The 19833-nt window shown below is 40.8% G+C and overlaps 1 protein-coding gene across 3 annotated transcripts in view; it reads right to left on the bottom strand.

Annotated features, from left to right (window-relative positions):
• The window catches only part of KCNH7 (potassium voltage-gated channel subfamily H member 7), a 321723-nt gene that overhangs the window by 121393 nt on the left and 180497 nt on the right, over nt 1-19833 (bottom strand). For all 3 annotated transcript variants that reach the window (XM_075070162.1, XM_075070160.1, XM_075070161.1), the window contains exon 3: nt 14810-14965. In XM_075070162.1, coding sequence (XP_074926263.1) covers nt 14810-14965 — 156 coding nt within the window. The remainder of the gene's footprint in view (nt 1-14809; nt 14966-19833) is intronic.

Genomic DNA, 19833 nt, shown 5'->3' with positions numbered 1-19833 from the left:
AAATTAGGAAACTTAGAAACATCATTAAATAAAAGGTTTTTTTAATCAGGACTTTAACAATGTAAGGTCTCCCCAATGTATACAAATAAAAATTAAAAGCAAGAAAAATAATGTAGCAAACTGTACCTCACTTTTAGCAAATACTGACATTTTATTTCAATTTTCAGATGCAAGCAGATTGGGAACCTAACAGAGTCTAAAAAAATGAATCCTTTACACAGACGATTTTGCTGTTTCTTTCATATTGCCAAGATTTTGCAGTCTTTTAGAAGCTGCTAACTCTGACTGGAATGTTGTCTGAGTAAGGACTGTTGCACTGGGCTTACATCCAATTGGCTCAAAGTACACTGACTTGCTTTTCTGTCTCAGATTTAAACTCCACTACAAAACCATGTTGATAGCAAATGTTAGTTGCATGGAATAGTGTAACATTACATTAAATTCACCTGAGTAATGGAATGGGTTGTGGGTTGTTTTATTTAAAGGAATGCACTCTTGTTGAAAGGCTTTATATTACTACAGTAGCTTTTCATCTCTTGACCTAAAGCTGGAGCTGCCTGGTTTTCAGCTTCATTGAAGAACACTATAAACATCTGTCTTATAACATAGACATTCTGTATTGCAAATTATTTGGTTCCATAAGCAGAGGATTTTAGAGGGATTATGCTATTAGTATCTGTAGAAACTTACATCAATAAGTGGAAAACTGGAATACTCTTTTTTTTTTGTTTTTGTTTTTGTCTGTCTTAGAAGTGCCTGGTATAGGTATTATCAAAAGCAAAAGTTCAGTCTAACTCCTTAACCTTTACACCAGCTGTGGCCAATCTGTGGCTCCTGAGCTGCATGCAGCTCTTCAGAGGTTAATCTGCGGCTCTTTGTATAGGTGCTGACACCGAGGCTGGAGCTACAGATGCTGACTTTCCAATGTGCTGTGGGGTGCTCACTGCTCAACCCCCTGCTCTGCCTCAGGTCCTGCCACCACTCCACCCCTTCCCCCAAGACTCCTGCCTCTTCTCCTAAGCCTGCTATGCCCTCGCTCCTCCCTCTTCCCCACCACAGCCTCCTGCATACTGCCAAACAGCTGATTGTGGTGGGTAGGAGGTGTGGGGAAAGAGGGGGAGGCACTGATTGGTGGGGTTGCCAGTGGCCAGGAGGCACTCGGGGCTGGAGGACGGTAGTGGATGGGGGCCTGCTAACATATCACTGTGGCTCTTTGGCAATGTTCATTGGTAAATTCTATCTTGTTTTCAGGCTCAGGTTGGCCAGACCTGCTTTACACAATGACTTCACAGCTTTAAAAAACAATGAGCTATAAGATGCAACATGTGAGGAGAACCCAGAACTATAGCAGCAGGAGGTTTTAATTATCTTACTGTATGTGTGCATATAGTGGTGCCCCAAAAACTCTGACTTTGAGTAGAAAAGTTATACCTGGGTTCTTCATATCACAGTTGGTATCTTCAGATCTATGACATCCAGTTGGCTGAATATCTTCTGTATGTCCATTCTGTGTCACTTTTGATTTTGATTTTTTATGGTTATTAAACTGCTGCAGCTTCACAGACATCCAGCATGCCTCAAATGTGAAGAACTAAGCAGAAGCCAGGACTGGGCTATAAATCATGTCACTGACCCCTTTGATTTCCTGTATAAGATTCCTGTCAAGTGGGTGAGTAGGTGGGGTATGTGGTAGGTAATAACCTATCCAAAGACTGTGTTTTGCAATGATTGTGGCTACCCAAATAACACGTTTTAAATGAATTTTAGATGTTTAGGGAAAATTCAACTCTGATTTACATGGGGTGTGAGTCAGCACATAATTAGGCCCCCAAAATTCTTTTCCAATACATGTTTTTTAAGATCTTATTTAGACACAACCGTTGCACTGATGTAACTTAAATTGGTTTTTAAACTGATTTAATTAAGCCAGCACAAAACTTTGTGTACATACTCTTACTTCAGATTAAGATGAGTTTATTCTGGTTAGCTTAAACTTGTCCCTAGTCATTTTAAACTAAATTCCTACTTGACTTAAACTAAATTAATATAAGCCAGGTGTATCCTGATTTGAGTGTCCACATAGCCTTCCAACTAAATGGATTTTCTTTTGAGCTTAGCATCTTAAAATGCTTTACAAATATTTTTAGGCCCCACCAGTAGGTATTAATTATTTATTATTATTATTTATTTATTATCCATTTTATATATGGAGAAAGTAAGTGAGACATAGAAAGATTACTAAGTGTTTTTTTTCCCATAGCCCCTAACATTTCTGGAATAATAACATTAAAGGACAAAATTAAACTTAAAATTAACTAACAAAGTGCCACAGTAAAAGAGAAGCTCCTGAAAACAAGCCTCGGAAACAAAACTGGGTAAAAATATTTCTAGATCTAGAAACCAGCTTCTGTAAAGGTTAATAAAAGGAATGATTGAGCAGACCACCTAGAGAAAAATCAGATTGTTTCCCCAAGATTGAAAATATATACATATTTCAAGAGAGAAGGACCCCGCAAAAAAGAGGGTTACACCCAGCAGTATAATAAGTGTTTGGAGAAAAAACTTCCTCATCTCTGAAGTATACAGCAGTGAGTTGTCTAAGCTGATTGGAAGGTTAAGAAGCAAAACTGTATGAGTTAAACATTTGTATAGCAGGAAAGAATTATATACAAACAAAGGCTGCCTTGATTTATTAGTATACAGGTGTTCTTGAACAAAAAACTTGGTAGAAAACACAAGTAGTCTTATAGACAACAGAGTGGAGAATGTCCCACTACAGTGCGCGTCTGCAAAACACTGCAAGTTATGTACTAATATGGTACATGTAAGGTTCCAAAATTCAACATGCCCACAGTATAATCACTGGTCATCCTAACAAAGGGAACTGGTGATGAGTCTTTACAAGGACAAATAAAGAAAAAATACTAAGTTGAAAGGATTCTTTCACTGCTATTGTGCTGCTAGTATCCTTATTTTTCACAATGCTGGTTGCTGAATTTGTTCCTGCATATGTGCCAGAAGCTATTGACCACCACATGGTAAATGGTCAGTTTTCAAAATGGAGAGAGGCAAATAGTGGTGTCCCCCAGGAGTCTGTTCTGGGACTAGTCCTAGTCAACATATTCATAAATGATCTGGAAAAAGGAGTAAACAGTGAGATGGCAAAATCTGCAGATGATAAAAAATTCCTAAAGATAGTTAAGACCCAGGCAGACTGCAAAGAGCTACAAAAGAACCTCTCAAAACTGGGTGAGTGGGCAACAAAATGGCAGATGAAATTTAATGTTGATAAATGCAAAGTAATGCACATTGGGGGTCTAAATTAGCTGTTACCACTCAAGAAAGAGATCTTGGAGTCACTGTGGATAGTTCTCTGAAAACATCCACTCAATGTGCAGCACCAGTCAAAAAAACAAACAGAATGCTGGGAATGGTTAAGAAAGGGATAGATAATAGGACAGAAAATATCATGTTGCCTCTATATAAATCAATGGTACACACCTTGAATACTGTGTGCAGATGTGGTTCAGAAAAGGGCAACAAAAAATATTTGAAGTATTGAACGGCTTCCATATGAGGAGATTAATAAGACTGGGACTTTTCAGCTTAGAAAAGAGATGGCTAAGGGGCAATATGATTGAGGTCTATAAAATCATGACTGGTGTAAAGAAAGTAGATAAGGAAGTGTTGTTTACTACTTCTCATAACACAAGAGCTAGAGGTCACCAAATGAAATTAATAGGCATCAGGTTTAAAACAAATAAAAGGAAGTATTTCTTCACACAATGGACAGTCAACCATGTGGAACTCCTTGCCAGAGGATGTTATGAATGCTAAGACCATAACAGGGTTCAAAAAAGAACTAGATAAATTCATGGAGGATAGGTCCATCAATGGTATTAGCCAGAACGGACAGGAATGGTGTCCCTAGACTCTATCTGCCAGAAGCTGGGAATGAGTGACAGGGGCTGGATCACTTGATGATTATCTGTTCTGTTCATTTCCTCTGGGACACCTGGCACTGGTGACTGTCAGAAGACAGGATACTGGGCTAGATGGACCTTTGGTCTGATCCAGTAGGGCAGTCTTATGTTCTTATGCTTCTGAGGGCAATCCTTTTAAAAGACTGAGCTATGTTCATCTAACCTCAGTCCACCCATTTTATTATTTTTATTATTAATAATCAATTATTATTTTATTTTATTTTATTGTTTTATTACTCTAGGGCCTCCGTCATGATTAGGGTCCAATTGTGCTAACTATTATATAGACACAAAACAAAGAGAGGGTCCTTCCCCCAATAAGTTAGCAATCTATTATGAAACATCTGCCAACATACATTCAGTAAACCTTTAATTTTTCTATCTAATCACAATAGGATAGACAATCTGGGCTCAATCCTGCAGCTTGTGGAGTGCCTTCAATGGGTCTTTCATAAAAGTTGAAGGTCTTACAGATCCTGTTTTCTCTGTAGCGGAGTACCTGAAAGCAATGTACAATCTCTACAACATAAAACAGTGTATTTTTCTTTTAATATATTAGATCTCAACTATGTGCAACACTGTGTTAAGAGACCCTTAAAAGGTACAGACAAAATACTGTTTAGACATTTTAACATTTGGTGGCAATACAGTTTACACCAATCACCTACAAAGCTATTGGAGGCAGTTGGGAGTATAACTGCTTTCAGGCAAAGGGAAGGAATTTCCAAAATTGCATTTGATATATTTTATGGCAAGTCTTACTTAGGCATCAGAGGATGAGTGACAGCATGGATGAATTGTCTCGTTTCCTGGGACCTGGCAAAGAACTGTGTTCCCTTTGTTTCCCATTCACTTATTAGCTCTGCCTTCCTGCAGTCTGACTGGGCCATCTATATTTTCTTGTGTGTATAAAAAGACATTCTATACAAGAAAATTCAGTTTAAGGAAACTTACACTTAAAAGGAGCCTCTTAAGATGCTGGTACTTCTCTCTAGTAAATGTTAATCCTATCTGTTCCCCCACGCACCCAGTTTCCCATTAATGTATATTTCTTATGTGTTCCAATTAAAATAACTCATCGGTTTGTATCTGGTGCTATACCTTCTATGTAGGGTTATTTGTTGAAAAAAGAGCTTGCTCTCAGAGAATTTGCTGTTCACTTACCATATTTTGGCATGACTGAACTTTAAATTAGAATTATTGAGAAATGGCCTACCACTTTAACTAATAGGAACGAGCCTAAGCGTATCCAAAATTAACAAGGCAATATAATTGATTATAGTCCTATTTCATTATGCTTTTCATTCTCTTTCTTAGTCTTCTCCCTTATTTAGTTTTCTTTGCTCTTTACCTTCTTTTCTCCTACTCCTTTCTCATCTGTTTCTTCTAAATTTTAAGGTCCCAGATTTTCTTTTCTTCAGCTCTGTGCCTGTTCTCATCCACCACATCCATCTGGTGGCTTTGTGCAGCTTCAGCAAATGGACCTATCTGGTTCCTAAGAATTCTTTCTTTTTAGGAGGAATTCTTGAGTGGTGTAGTGGCTTCTAGACCTCCTAGGCCCAACCATGTAGCAGGTGTGGTCAAAGGAAAGTGGGTCACAGCTGGGCAACCCTATGCTCTGGCAATCTCTGGCTGCCAGAATTGCCACTGAGACTGCGAGCATCCAGGCATTAATTAGAGCAGCCATGTGTATATCTAGTCCCTGGCTGCACCCAGGATTGTGGGAACATAAAGATGGTTAAAGTAATCTTTCCTCCCACATTTTTGCCCCTTAGAATAGCCCACAGGGATTTGGTAACAGAAAGGAGGCAGATGGAATTTCAAACTCAACTGGCAGCTGTAGCAGACCAGGGAGAAGTGAGGGAAGAACCACCAGTTCCAGCCCACAGATGCAGATGTGGTTGTTTCGTAGCAGAAGGGGAAGGGGAGGGAGTTTCAAACCCATTGGTGCAGTGCCATAGTAGACTGAGGAGAACTGGAGAAAGGGGAGATGCCCCTCCTTCCAGCCAGCAATAGCAGGTGTATTAGAGCAAATGGAGGTGGGAGTTCCAAACCCAGCTCGGGATAGGGTGGGGCTCTAGGTGGAAGACCGGGGGGTGGGATCCTCACCACATGGGTAAGGGGTTGAACCCAGGACCAGGGCTGGTGGATCCCAAGGTGGTCTGTCAGTTTACCAAATGGCATGGCTCCTGGAAAGCACACACACCCAGTGGTGAAATAGCTGTGTTTGGGGGTGGCAGAGCCAAGAGAATAAGGAAAAGCAATCGAGGTAGCAAAGAGTCCTGTGGCACCTTATAGACTAACAGATATATTGGAGCATGAGCTTTTGTGAGCGCAGGAGCGGCACCAGGGTTTTTGGCGCCCTAGGCAGGGGTCCTTCCGCGCTTCCAGTCGTTGGTGGCAATTCTGTGGCAGCGGGGGTCCTTCTGTGCTCCTGGTCTTCAGGGCACTTCAGCGGCGGGTCCCAGAGTGAGTGAAGGACCCACCGCAGAATTGCTGCCGACGACCCAGAGCGTGGAAGGACCCCCCGCCGCCGAATTGCTGCCATGGGCAGCAAAATGCCGCCCTCCCAAATCCTGGCACTCTAGGCGACCATGTAGGTTGCCTAAATGGAAGCGCCAGCCCTGCGTGAGCGAATACCCACTTCGTCGGAGGCATTAAGGTAGTTACTTTCAGAATTGTTGCCATTGCACTACAATCCTTACAAAGTGCAGGGGGTTGTCCAGAGCCAGGACATTTGAACAATTGGATTGCAATGGGAGTGACACAGCTGGCTGGGATGAGTGTGACTAGTGCCAGATGGAGGTTGTAGAGGCAAGGTTTGAAATGAGTCCCTTCCATCCAATGCTGTATCGGGTCTCTATAGGGTAGACCTCGGTAGGGTTCAGGGAACTTGCCCACTTTTCATCTTGGGGGAACTATGGGGAGAGGCAGGAGAGGATGGGGTAGTGGAACTAGCTAAAAGGCTACACAGGGATCTGGGGTCAGGAATGGAGCTGAGTCTGGGATGTCTTGGGTAAACACACCTTCTACAGAAGCTAATAGCATTACATAGCTGTTGCAAACTAACTTTCAGTTGCTGCAGCAGCCGAGAGCTTCCCTGGGTGAAGAGGCCAGAAGTGGTAATAATGGAAACCCATCATGCGCTTGAGTTTGGGAGACAGGTGATAGCCAGGTGGGGCAGCCTCCTCACGAGGGGGTACGAGCCCTTGATGGAGGGATTTATGAGCACCCTACATCTCACCCACTGATACGGAATGTGAACTCGTGGGGTAGAATTGCCACCCCAGGAGTGGCTGAGGGCAACAGGGCATTGAGGGTGCCCCAATGGTCAATCATGAGTGGGGTGGCTGACCCCCGATGGGAGTTCCTCTCCTCAGTACCACTAAGGATACATTTTTAGAGAGGTGACTATGTTGACATATTATTACTGTTGCACAGAGAGGTACTGACAGAGACTAAGCTAGGGGAAAGCAAGCAGGCAGTTGAGATGTCCAAGGGAAGCTAGAATATGGGAAAACTGGGAAGCTGTCCTCCTGATCTATGCAAGTGTTAATGCAGAGACTTACCCAGACAGAAGCCCAGCATTGTTCAAATAGAACCAGGAGGGCATATAATATGTTTGGGGGCATGGGTTGGTTTCACTGTTTAGCTTGAGGGCAGCAGCAAAAACTGGAATCTGGTGGGAAATATAACATTGTACACTGTGGTTAGAGTGGATGACACCACGGGGCCTGGTTTCCACACTGACAGTGGCCTGTTCATTCTGCATCAAGTCTCCAGAGGCCTGAGGCTTGTACTGATATTTGCTGGGCATTTAATGAAAGCAGGTGCTTTTGTAGCATTCAAAAATTTAAGCATGCTTGTGAAATGTGCTTGGGGGTCCATACAACCACAGCAGTCAGGGAAGACCACAGTGGGGAAAGAGAATGGTGGTTAAATCAGGTGCCGCTTGCAGACCCATGCGGGTGGAAGCAGGTTATGGGGGCAAAGGCACAGGAAGGGGATGGGATGTAAGCTGAAAGTGGTCGGCTGGAGAAGAGCACCATGTCCAGTTACGCTGGAAGTGTTAATGGTGCTCCTTTGATAGTATTTTGGCAAGACAAATGGGGCATATTTGGGTTAACTGTGGGGTTTGGAAGCTCTGTTAGGGGGAAAGAAATCATATGATGTACAAAGGTTTGAAGTCCTTTGTGGGAATGGGTCATACTGTATAGAAAAATATTACAGAAGAATTAAAAAAGAATAGGGCATCAGGACCATTCAATCACATATCTGTATAGAACTGGCTGGCTTCTCACCTAGGCTTGGTCCCTAAGAAAGTGCTGGGTGAATATCGCTTAATTTACCACCTGTCATATCCACACGATAGCTCATCTAACAATGGCATAGACTCAGTATTTTGTTCTTATGTGCTGTTCCTCCTCTGATGAGGCTAGGTGCCTGGTTAGGTCTTGTGGCCGAGGGGCACTGATGGGCAAGTGTGATATTCAGTCTGCATTTTGACTGCTGCCAGTGCATCCTTCTGACTTCAACCTTTTGTATTTCTTTTTTAAAGAACAATTTTATCATGACAACGTTATGCCAGCGGGATGCACAATATCCTGTTCAACATTTGAGAAATTTAACACAGTGCTTCACCGGGCAGTGATGTGGGAAACTGGTTTACGGCAGGTAGTGCATTACTTAGATGACTTATTGTTCACAGGCAGGGCGAATTCGGACCAGTGTGTTAGCCTGATAAGACACCTTTCAGGCCCTGGCTAAAAGATTGAGGATAGTCCTAGTGGAGTTAAAAACGGATGAACCTTAAACTGACCTATCTGGGGATTGAGCTAGACACACTGGTGGGTATATGGTGACTCCCTCAGAAGAAGCTTCAGAAACTACAGGGCTTGATTAAAAGAGGAAGAGTGGCCAGGAAAGTTCCACTCTCTGAGCTGCAATCTATTGTTGGGCATCTTATTTTTGCCTGCTGAGTGGTAGCACTGGGGATGGGCATTCTGTTCCTGCCTTGCAGAGGTCACCAGAGGCATAACTCAACCTCACCATTTTATAAGACTTACTAGAGAGATGAAGGATGATTGGGGGTGGGGGAAGGAGAAGGAGAGGGGTGCTGAGCCATTTTAATGGATTGTAGAGGGAGAATGGATGCCTGAGGTTGACTTAAAGCTCCATTTGGATGCTTTGGGAAGTATAGGTTTTGGGGCATTTTACCAAGGCAGGTGGCACACCCAGCAATGGCCCTCTACCTGGATTAAAAAATGGGTAGTGCAGGGTATAACATTTCTGGATTTTCCCCCCATTTTGGTTGCAGTGGTCATTTGGGGAATGGAGTTTGCTAATGATAGGGAAAATACCGCCCCCCCCATTACCTTTCTAATATGGCAAGAAGTTTACATGCAGGCCTTAACTAATGTCAAGCCCTTATCCAAACTATTAAGACTCCCTCTAAACTGCTGTAACTTCCTCAAAACTTGTTTATCTGCCAGCTAGACTTTGGGAAATTATAGTGTGGCAATAGACGCTTGCTCAAGGTAAGCGCAAGTAGGGGTAACAGAACAGTCAAACCCAAAAGTACATCAACAGGAAGGTGTAGAAAGGTTGCTTGCTAAATTGCAATATTCATGCCATATAGGAAAAATATTAGTTATGTTTTGCCGCCTTAGCAATTTGTATTCCAAATAAGGCTGTATCAATGTGTAATCAATGTGTGATGTTTTGTGGTTTCAATCCTTATAAGCTCAGTGAAATTTGTAACAGGCAGAGCAGCTTAACCCTTGCTAGGGTGACAAGCTGTCTCTCCAGGTGCGCACTTGTACTTGTGATGCATCAATAAAGGTGCCTCAGGCTATCTGATTCAAATTCAACAGGGTGGTGGTCTTTTCACCAACACTAATAAAAGGCTGTGTTTCTGGTGAGATATCATGGCAGTGATCCTTCAGATCATGCAGTGTTATGAGTCCGGTGAGGGCATTTGTACTACAGTGTGTAGGCTTTAACATCTGTTTCTCTCCCAGACATGTACCTGGAGTTGACAATGGCACAGCAGATGCATTGTCTCATTGTCAGATGGACAAATTTCATGAGCTGGCACCAGGAGCCAGCAAGGAACCTGAATGGATGCTGCTAGCACTGTGGAACCTTGGCAGATGTTGGCTGTCACTATAGCACAAAGATCGGTGGCTCCATGAACATTGCAGAGCTATGAGAGAAGTGTTAGTGATTTTGTGCCATTTCAGGAATGGAAGGGGCCTGTCGACAGTATGGCCCATTATAGAGGAATGGTTGCTGCACTACATGGTGTCGTTAGTAACCTGGCAAATGGTGCCATCTACCATTTCCACTCTCCTTTTGGCCCTTAAGTTTGTCAGTAGGCTGAATGGTTACCCAGATCCTTGTAGCAGGCTTTTAGTTCGGAGGTTTCCAGTGGGGTGGCTTTGAAGCAATGACCCTAGTGAGGATGCATGTCGCCGCATCACTGTTAATATGCTTTGGGATCTGGTGTGGATCCTATAGCCCTTATGTCATTGTGGACAAGAGGTGGAATTGTTCAGGCAACTTTTCTGGTAGCATTTTTTGGAGCTTTTCGAATCAGCAAACTAGTACCCGGGTCCTGAACGGACTCTTTTGGAAGGGTTTTGGAATTGGTGGTTATACACTGGGAGGAGCAATTGGTGGTAATAATCTTGAGGAGGTCAAAGATGGATCAAGGAGGCCAGGGCGAACCATTATTACAGGAGGTGTAGTGAGTCTGGGATCTGCCTTTTGGAGGCTGTGAGGGTATACATGACAATAAGACCAGTGAGAGATGGCCCCCTTGATTCACAGTGATGGGAGTCCCCTCACAATCTACCCCTTTGTTACAGTTTTAAGACAAGGACTGACAAGATTGGGGCTTCCCACACATGAATTTGACTCCTATTAATTCAGGATTGGAGTGGCAGCAGCAGCAGCGCAGCAGGGTCTGGGGACAAGTGCAATTCAGGTAAATGGGTGTTGGCATTCTGAAGCACACAGAATGTACACAAGACTTCAGGTGGGGCATCAGAACACTTCCAAGTATACGTGCTGATGTATTACAGACAGATAACAGGAACTGATGGCCAGAAATCTTGGGGGAAGGGGAAAGGACATTCCTTTTTTTACTACCAGTCTACCTCCTCCCCACCCCCCAACCAATGTTACCTTTATAGCTACACTGGGGAAAATTCAACCGTCCTCTTTTATTCTGATAATACAAAATTACAATTGAAAACTAATAGTAAAGCAAAGAATATTCAAAACACCTAAAGCCATACCCTGCATAAAATGGATGCAGAATAGTATTGGAGGCTAGCAGACATAATTTATATCACTATTGCTGTACCTCCTGATGGGATTTGAATGGTAATATTTCTAGAACAGTATAACTTTCTGTTGAAATGTACTATATCAAATAAATAAATAAATAAAAAGGAAAAATACAGCTTGGACTGACTGTATTTAAAAGGAGGAAGAGTAAAGGAAATATTTTTCATAAATATTGTAAATAATTTGCAAAATATTATAAGCAGGCCCCATTATAGGCATTCGGCTAGTTTAAAATGATGGACAATAATCTCTCCACAGTAATACGCAAGCAGCACTATTGATTTCAGTGGGGTTGTACAAGTGTAACAGAGGGAAGAATTTAGTCCATTCTGTGCACTTACATCCATTTATTGTATTACCCACAAAACGTTCTTCCTCAAATCTTAATGAACACATTATTTCAGGGTGCATCTCACCAAAAGGGGATTGAAATCTCTTTTGCATTTGAAATGACTTGCAGGTACTATAGCTATGTCATACTTTCTGTACTTTTTAACCACAACATAATGCATGGCAGAAAATGGGTGAGGTTCGGGGCTGGCTTTCCAAGAGGTGCACCACAGAGGGCACACCCTACGGGGAGGGATCAAAGGTAGCTTTAATCAGGAGCAATCCAGAATTGCTGTAGTGCTGTGCACTACAGTCCCTCTAATTCCCTGCACTGTGGTTTGCAGGAGTGAGGAAGCAGCATAGGACCGCTTAGTCACTCCTATGCTGTGTTTAGACTAGGGGAGCTCTCCCTTGGGCACTTGCAATGATGTTCCGGCCCTTCTTTGCCTTCTATCCAGAAACAGTTGGGTAGGTTATTTGTCAGTCACAGGGCTGAGGTTCCAAGTCCCTTTATCACATTAAGTGTAATGCTAAAGGCAATTTTCCAAGTGTTAATGGACCAACCAGACTTTGAGGACAATAATAGTGCTCGCTGCCAGAACATGTTCTGGTTCACTAAGAGCAGGTACTAGCATGGATCTGCTCTGGGAAATCTGTCAGTAAGAGCTGAATGTGTTAGAGGAAAGTCTTCAGGGAATGACTGTATGAAGTGAAGGTGAGCAAATGTATGCAAGTTCTGCAGAAAATGGGCCATGGAAGCTACATGGTAGAGCTCTACTGGAACCAGATTTTTTTGGGGGGGGGGGGGGGAAGTTGTGCAATTTCAAAATTTCTTCTGCTCCAGAAAGGAACAAATAGAATTCAAAGTATTTCAATATATGTCATTTGAATTTCAATTTTTTCATTTTCTATATCATTTTATAATATAAATTGAAAAAAATAAGTCATTTTGAAATGAAAAATTAAAATGGATGACATGAAATATTCTGACCTTACCAAAACTATTATTTTCATTTTTCATGAAATTTCACTTTTGATGAATCAGGATTTTCCAACAGAGAAACATTCCACTGGAAAATTTCTGACCAGCTCTTCTATGTGAAGAGGAGAAGTTCCCTCCAACTTCCAAGCTGCTGGATCCCTACCACACCCATAAGCTCAGTTTCATAGGGCAGTGGCCTGGATAGAAGGGAGAGGAATAGGGAGCAATCATTCTATTGCAGCATATTCCACTCTGTGGAAAAGGTATAACTGGTGGCCTATACTTCTGAGCAGCAGCACACTTTATAACATATTGTGTGTTCCCTAGTCAGAGGGGTTGCAGGATCACTGCTGTGGTGGAGTATCCATATTGCTGGATCAAGGAGTGGGTATAACATGGGAACACCAAGTAGGGCTTCAGATTTGCTGTGTCTTTATTATCTTTCCTGAGGGATATCTGACCTGCATGCACCAGGCTGGTGATATTGAAGGAGGATGGTGGGGAACTGTGGCTCCTCAAGTAGAGGATCATAGAATATCAGGGGTAGAAGGGATCTCAGAAGGTCATCTAGTCTACCCCCCTGCTCAAAGCAGGACCAATCCCCAGACAGATTTTTACCCCAGTTCCCTAGATGGGCCCCCTCAAGGACTGAACTCACAACCCTGGATTTAGCAGGCCAATGCTCAAACTACTGAGCTATCTCTCCCCCCAAGTAGCCTTGTGTGCATTTCCATTTGGAAAGGGGAGCATAGAGCGCTCCAAAATACAATAACTGAGTAGCAGAAACAGAGAGTTTTGTTGTTGCTTTACTAGAACCCTCCTTTTCAGTCACTCAGTACACTCTCCCTGAGGAATAGCAACTACACTTATTTATCCAACGCTGGTTCAGGGTGAAATACTCTGCCAGAAGAATACATTTAAACTGTTGTAAAGTAAAACATGTCATTATGCATATAGCCTAGTGCTGTTTCAGCAATACATTGAGTTGCCATTTATGAACCCTAACTGTGGAACTGATTGGGAATCTGATTTATTAGCCTATAAAGGTTTGAACTAACAATATTCATGGACTCCTAGGAGTTAGAGAGACTAAAAACCTAGATTATCCATTGCATCTTTCTATTTGAGCAGGTTTGCTCTCTACAGTGTATCTCCTATTGCTTTGAAGTCTGGTTTCAAATGTATCAAGCAATGGGGCTTCCATTGCCTCCTTTGCACAGCTATTTCACAGTCTAATAGTCCTCACAGTTAGGAATAAGCAAATAATTCCCAGTGAATAATTTTATTTGATGAATTTAATTTAATTTTTTTTTTGAGTTCACAGGCAATCTGCAAGTGGTTCATGATTTCTCACATGTATTTGATGTACATCTTTAAAATGTTTTACTTTATGGATTGTTTTTATCTCCTGGTTAGATGAGCATGCCGGACTTCTGGTTTGAATATTTGTACACACAAATTTAAAATTTAATTTCTGGGAATATTTGTGCATTCAGCTATTAAATTAACTTTCCATGAATATTTCCGTAAAATTCAAATGTTTTCAAATGAAAACACAAAAGGCATGTGAGAATGGCCAACGTAAATTAATGTAGGGTTTTATCCTTGTACCACCAAAATCAACAGGTGAGTTGCCATCAACTTCATTGGGCACAAAATCAAGCCCTTAAAGATTTGAACTAATACAAAAGGATTTTTTTTTCCCATTACACACTCAGGTCTAATTAGGAAGCATTCCCTGAGGTTTAGTTTACATTTGCCTAGTTTATGGTAAGGTAACAACTCTTAATAGAAGTAGGATATTTGGGGGTAACGTGGTTTTGGTTGGGTTTGTTTTTCAACTTTAGTTCACATTTTTGATCACTTTTCGCTGAAATATGTCAAAAACTGAAATACGCTATTTTAGCAATAAGTCAAAATTGACACATTTGTAGTGGAAGCCTGTAACTAAAAATTTATGTATGTTAAAATTATACTACAGTTATACAAGCAGTGAGTATTGTTAAGAGTAGCAAATTCTCTTGGCAATTATCTCCATTGATATATTTTTAATTCATAACATCTGAAATTATAACTTGGATGAAACTGTTCTGCAATGAAAATAACAGTGCTATATGATAGCTTTCTCTCCCCTTCCCTCCTCTGCTCGCCCCCCACTTACGGTTTACAAGTCTGGCTGGCAATATTGGGTTGAACTTCTCGAGAGACTCAGCATTCTCATCATCTGTTACATACTCAAAGTTAATAATAAACATCATAGCTACTCCTTCTTGATTTTTCACTGGGATTATGTGGGTGTTGCAAATGAAGGTGGACCCTAAGAAGGGAGAAAAAGAAAGGAATTTTATGTAAGTCAAAGAAATCTGCATAGTGTCTTTTTTTCTTTCACCAATAGTTCCAGTAATGTCAAAAATCCTGCAGATTGTTTCTTTTGCTCACCAAACACATGGAGCATTTTTAATTTTAGTAAGGCTATTTATGGCACAGATGAAATGTGTCTTCTCATAGCGTATCATGTGAACTTGTTCCAAAAGACTTCTCAGATAAGTTGCCACTTTCTTGTGGTGCCTTGGTTTTTATTCATTGGAAATGCTTTGAACATAAACACACAGCATCACATTGTGGAGGTATTCAGTAGCAAATGCCACCAGCAAGCTACCCCATCAACCACAATGCTTACTGGAGAACACAAGGTCACATTTGCTTCCTAAATGTCAGGGGTTCTTGAAGCTTTTTGGTTTGGTTACAATAGAATCACTTATTAAACATTTGTGTGTAAATATATAGCTATTATTATTTTGGGGTCTTCACAATGGCATTTTGATTTTGCATTAAAAATGATGTTTGTGGAAACAAGTCCTTTGTTTTTAACTTGATCATACTCATTGGTGATTCACATTCTACCATCAAACACATCTCCAAACCTTTATAGCCAAGGCTTTCCAACTTGAGTAACTGATGTCAGGCATCCAAGTCCATGATGACAGACCTAATTCAAGAGGCCTGAATTTCAGAGATGCTGACCACAACTCTTACTGAATTCAAAAGGAGGTATGATTGCTTAGCGCTTCTGAAATCCAGTGTCCTTTTACATACATATCCCTTAGTAGGGATTTAGAAGTTTTGTCCTATGTTCATCATTATAATTTTCCTTGGAAAACTGATATTTGACAAAGTCATTAGCTTCCCTCTGATTCCTGGTGTTACATTAGTGGTTCCAACAATACTGTGATTAGCAATAAGATAATATTCTCCTAAAAGCTTCACATAAATACAACTGTGAGCAAGCGTCTTCCCAAGATGAGCAAGACATCATCTGTAATTGATCCATTTGAATGTAATAATCACTGAAATTCGACAGGCAGTGTAATTTTTTAAGGACAGATCCTGATCTGGGTCCCACCACAATAAATCAGAAGTATTGCCACTGTAAAAAGAAATACTCAAGATTTACACCATTGTAACTGAAATCAGAACATGGCCCCTAATATTTAAGGTAACATTTTCTATAATGTGGTATTTAAGGCAGCTGGAGCTATAGATAAAAACGGACATGCTGCCCCTTCAAGTTTTGCAGTTGTACCTTCAATCCATTTAATAAAACAGTTAAGCTGTGGCTCTTGCCACAGTTTCCATGGTAACAAGGGGGATGACTTTAGTAAACAGAAAATAAGCAATTTAAGACTGTTCCATGAGAGCTATAAATAGAAATGCTGCAGGCCAAGCATTGCAACATAGACTGGTTAAACAGAGAGTCTAAAGACAGGCTAGAAATAACCATTATGTTTTCAGCTAATTAACCAAAATACATATTGACTTTTAACACTTAAGACGACATTTCTTGATTCATTTGGAAAGACATTGTTACTTTCCAGCCATAGCTTGTTATTTTGAATTTTTCAGCATGTGGACAGTGACCCGCAGAGTTGACTAAACACATGCTCAAGGCTACCCTTTTGCACACAAGCTTTTGTTATCTCCAACAGCACAAAGTATTAATGCTATTTCACATTTACAGAGAATATTTCACTCCCAAACATGTACAAATGATATGTGCACCACAGGTAGTGATTCACCTCTGTGGAGAAATACGACACAAGAATATGACAGAAACTGAATAATACAGAGGCCAAAGGAAATTGCAGGGGAAATTTAGGAACACAAAGTGAGAGAGATCCTTAGCTGGTTTAAATAAACATAGGTCCAATTAAGTTGATGGAACTATATCATTTACACCAATAGAGTATTTGGCCTTAAGAATTTAACCAAGCTAGAATTCGTCCATCACACTAGGGCTTTTAAGAAGTGCCAGGGGGTATTTAATGACTACAAGTGATCAGAGTCTGCATGTTACATCTCATCCAAGAGCACCTGCAGCAACACTCCACCTTAAAGGGAAAGGTGTGCCAGTTAACAAATTCCCTAACACCACTTCCTGTACCATATCGGTGTTGCTTCAAGGCAGTCTATGATTCCACTGGAATATACACTTGTTGCCAGTTTAGTTGTGTTTAAACCTTATAACGTGAACCAAATATAAGGCGACGTCATGATCTCTGCCTGAGTCTACAGACAGCCTGAAAGATAGCTCTGAGAACTACCTCCAGTTATCTAACTAGGTAGTTTACTCTGAAAGTTAAGGAAAACCATGTGGAAAATTTAATGTCTAAATAGTTCACAGATGATCATTTTAGTGGAAACATCAGAGTAATATGCTTATCCCACAATTCAAATGCACTCTCAAGCCTTTTTGAGTACCAAACTCTGTCTCTGCCATTTATCTAGATGCCAAAATCTCTAACTTCCCTGTGACAGCTCCTAAATTGCAACTAAGTGTGATCGATATAAAAATTAGCAGCACATTGAAAACTGAAATGTGAGGACAGCCTAAAATAAACTGAAGTTAATATCAAAATAAATATGACAGAGATTATTGTATTGATTGTACTATCACCAAAAACTTCCATTCTGCTGTACTCGACTATCACAGTATGCAGGAAATCTTAAAGTAGAATTTAGATCCAGTTTGCTGATCATTAGTGAAGGTCGCTTCCAGAACCACCTCATCAAATCAACCCTCTTCTAGTTTATGAGGCCTATCAGCCTCAGAGCACAAGGGGCTACGGTACCAGCTAAGCAGCATAATTCACATTTAAGTAACATTTTGTTATTATGTCAATATCGCAAAAGCTAGATTATTTGTATCCAATGGAAATAAGTAATGTGAGAATAAGACAAAATGCAACTGTGACTATAAAACACCAGAGTAAAGAGATAAATACATGGTTGGGGGAAAAAGTAGCTGATGCTCTAATGAAGCTGACAGTAATGAAGGAAGTAATAAGTAACTTGTTTATAAACAATATTGTCCAATATTTGTATTCTTAGTCATTCAGTTACTTGTCATGGCACTCAGCATGATTTCCGTGTTTGTCCTCTTTACTGAAACATTCTGAAAGTAGGAAATGCCTCTGATGAGCAATACAAATTTTAATGAAGTTTCTGGAATTTGCAATTCTTATCCATAGCCACTGAGAAAGCAGAAGTTGTGTAATCAGAATAATTATTAAAATTACACCTTTATGAACAAATTGATTAAATATCCAAGTGGTATTTGAAATTAGATTAGTGTGCTGAAAGACCAAACCTTCACTTTCAGCTTTTTAAAGAATATTATTCAAGAATTGTCATGAAATATAAACATTTACTTTATCATTGACAACAACTCTAAGTATATATAGTTAAAATTATTACTGTGATGGATGCTATATGAGTAGATTGAGAGATGCTGGAGAAAAGTTGGAAATTTCCTTGGCAGTATGAATTCCATGTTTAGAAAAAATAGCCGAGTATCTCCTTCTGCTTATTACTAAATTTAAGTAAAAATCATGAGTGTCTGACATTTTATTGAAATCAGTGGCAGAAACTCTATTGTTTTCAATGAGAACAGGATCCAGGCCCATACGCTGCTGTGGAAATTAATTTGATGTTAGAAATCCAGCATTATGATTTCACAACAGGATCCTATAGAGAAGATGGGCTAGGATGGAGCAATCCCTTGCTGAAATACTGTGACCCAGAGACCCCTGAGCAAAAGGTCCCATGTTCTTTGCCAGTAGCTCTCACCTCAAACCTAACAAACTCACACCACTAAACATGTCTTACAGAATATTTATGCACAAAGAGTAACATATAAGGTATCTACAGAAAGCTCATAACCTGTAGAGATTCAGAATCACCATAAGATGTGTATGGACAATAGTTAAGGGAAAATGTCTTATACTTAACATATTCTTTATGGACTTGGAGTAGAAATTAGTCCCCAGGAGGTAATGTGTCTCAGCGGTGACCCATTCAAGCCAAAGGGAGTTGTTACCCCTCTCTAGTCAGCTGGTAAGGTAATGCCAGGGTCTATGGTCTACCCTTGCCCCATCCTAAAACACTGAATGGAAAACCATCAAAGGCAAAATGAGGGCAACTACTTGGAGGATAAAGGGAACATTACAGCAGGCAAGAGATCACTCTGGCTATGAATAAAGACAAAAGACTGTTCAAGTATAACAAAGTAAAGGGAAAGGCACTCTGGATCCATTCACTGTGGAAATCCATTAAAGAGTAGGAGGCTTTTATGAATGTTTGGATCCTGGTTCTTGTGAAACCAGCCAGTTCTGCAATTGACTGAACTTTGGGGGGGAGGGGGCACATACTTTAGTAGATAGGAAAGGTAACTATTGATAAGTGTAGACTCAGTTGACGTTTTATGATTTTGTTTAATATTGTAACCAGTTGTTTCCACCACTTTCTCTCATTTTTAGATAAAGCTTTATTCTTTCTTTATTCTTTCTAAGTCTTTGGCTTTTATCATAAGTGCTATGCGGTTTACAGGTGTGGTGGCATAAGGAAAACTGATAAACTGGGGTCCACTGCATCTTTGGATGCAGAGCACCTGCAATTTCTGAGAGTAGCTACTGTCAGGGGCTGGATATCACAAGGGAATGATCTAAAGGGACTTGGGTGCACCTCTTGTTGTCCTCCAAGGTGAAGATAAGGCCGGGGCCTGGTCTACACTACGCGTTTAAATAGATTTAAAGAGCGTTAAATCGATTTAACGCTGTACCCGTCCACACTACAACACCCTTTATATCGATATAAAGGGCTCTTTAAATCGATTTCTGTTCTCCTCCC

The sequence above is a fragment of the Chelonoidis abingdonii genome, chromosome 10 (genome assembly GCF_003597395.2).
Source record: "Chelonoidis abingdonii isolate Lonesome George chromosome 10, CheloAbing_2.0, whole genome shotgun sequence".
Taxonomy (NCBI): Eukaryota; Metazoa; Chordata; order Testudines; family Testudinidae; genus Chelonoidis; species Chelonoidis abingdonii.
The sequence above is the reverse complement of the archived record's forward strand: the minus strand, read 5'-3'. Positions and strand labels throughout refer to the sequence as shown.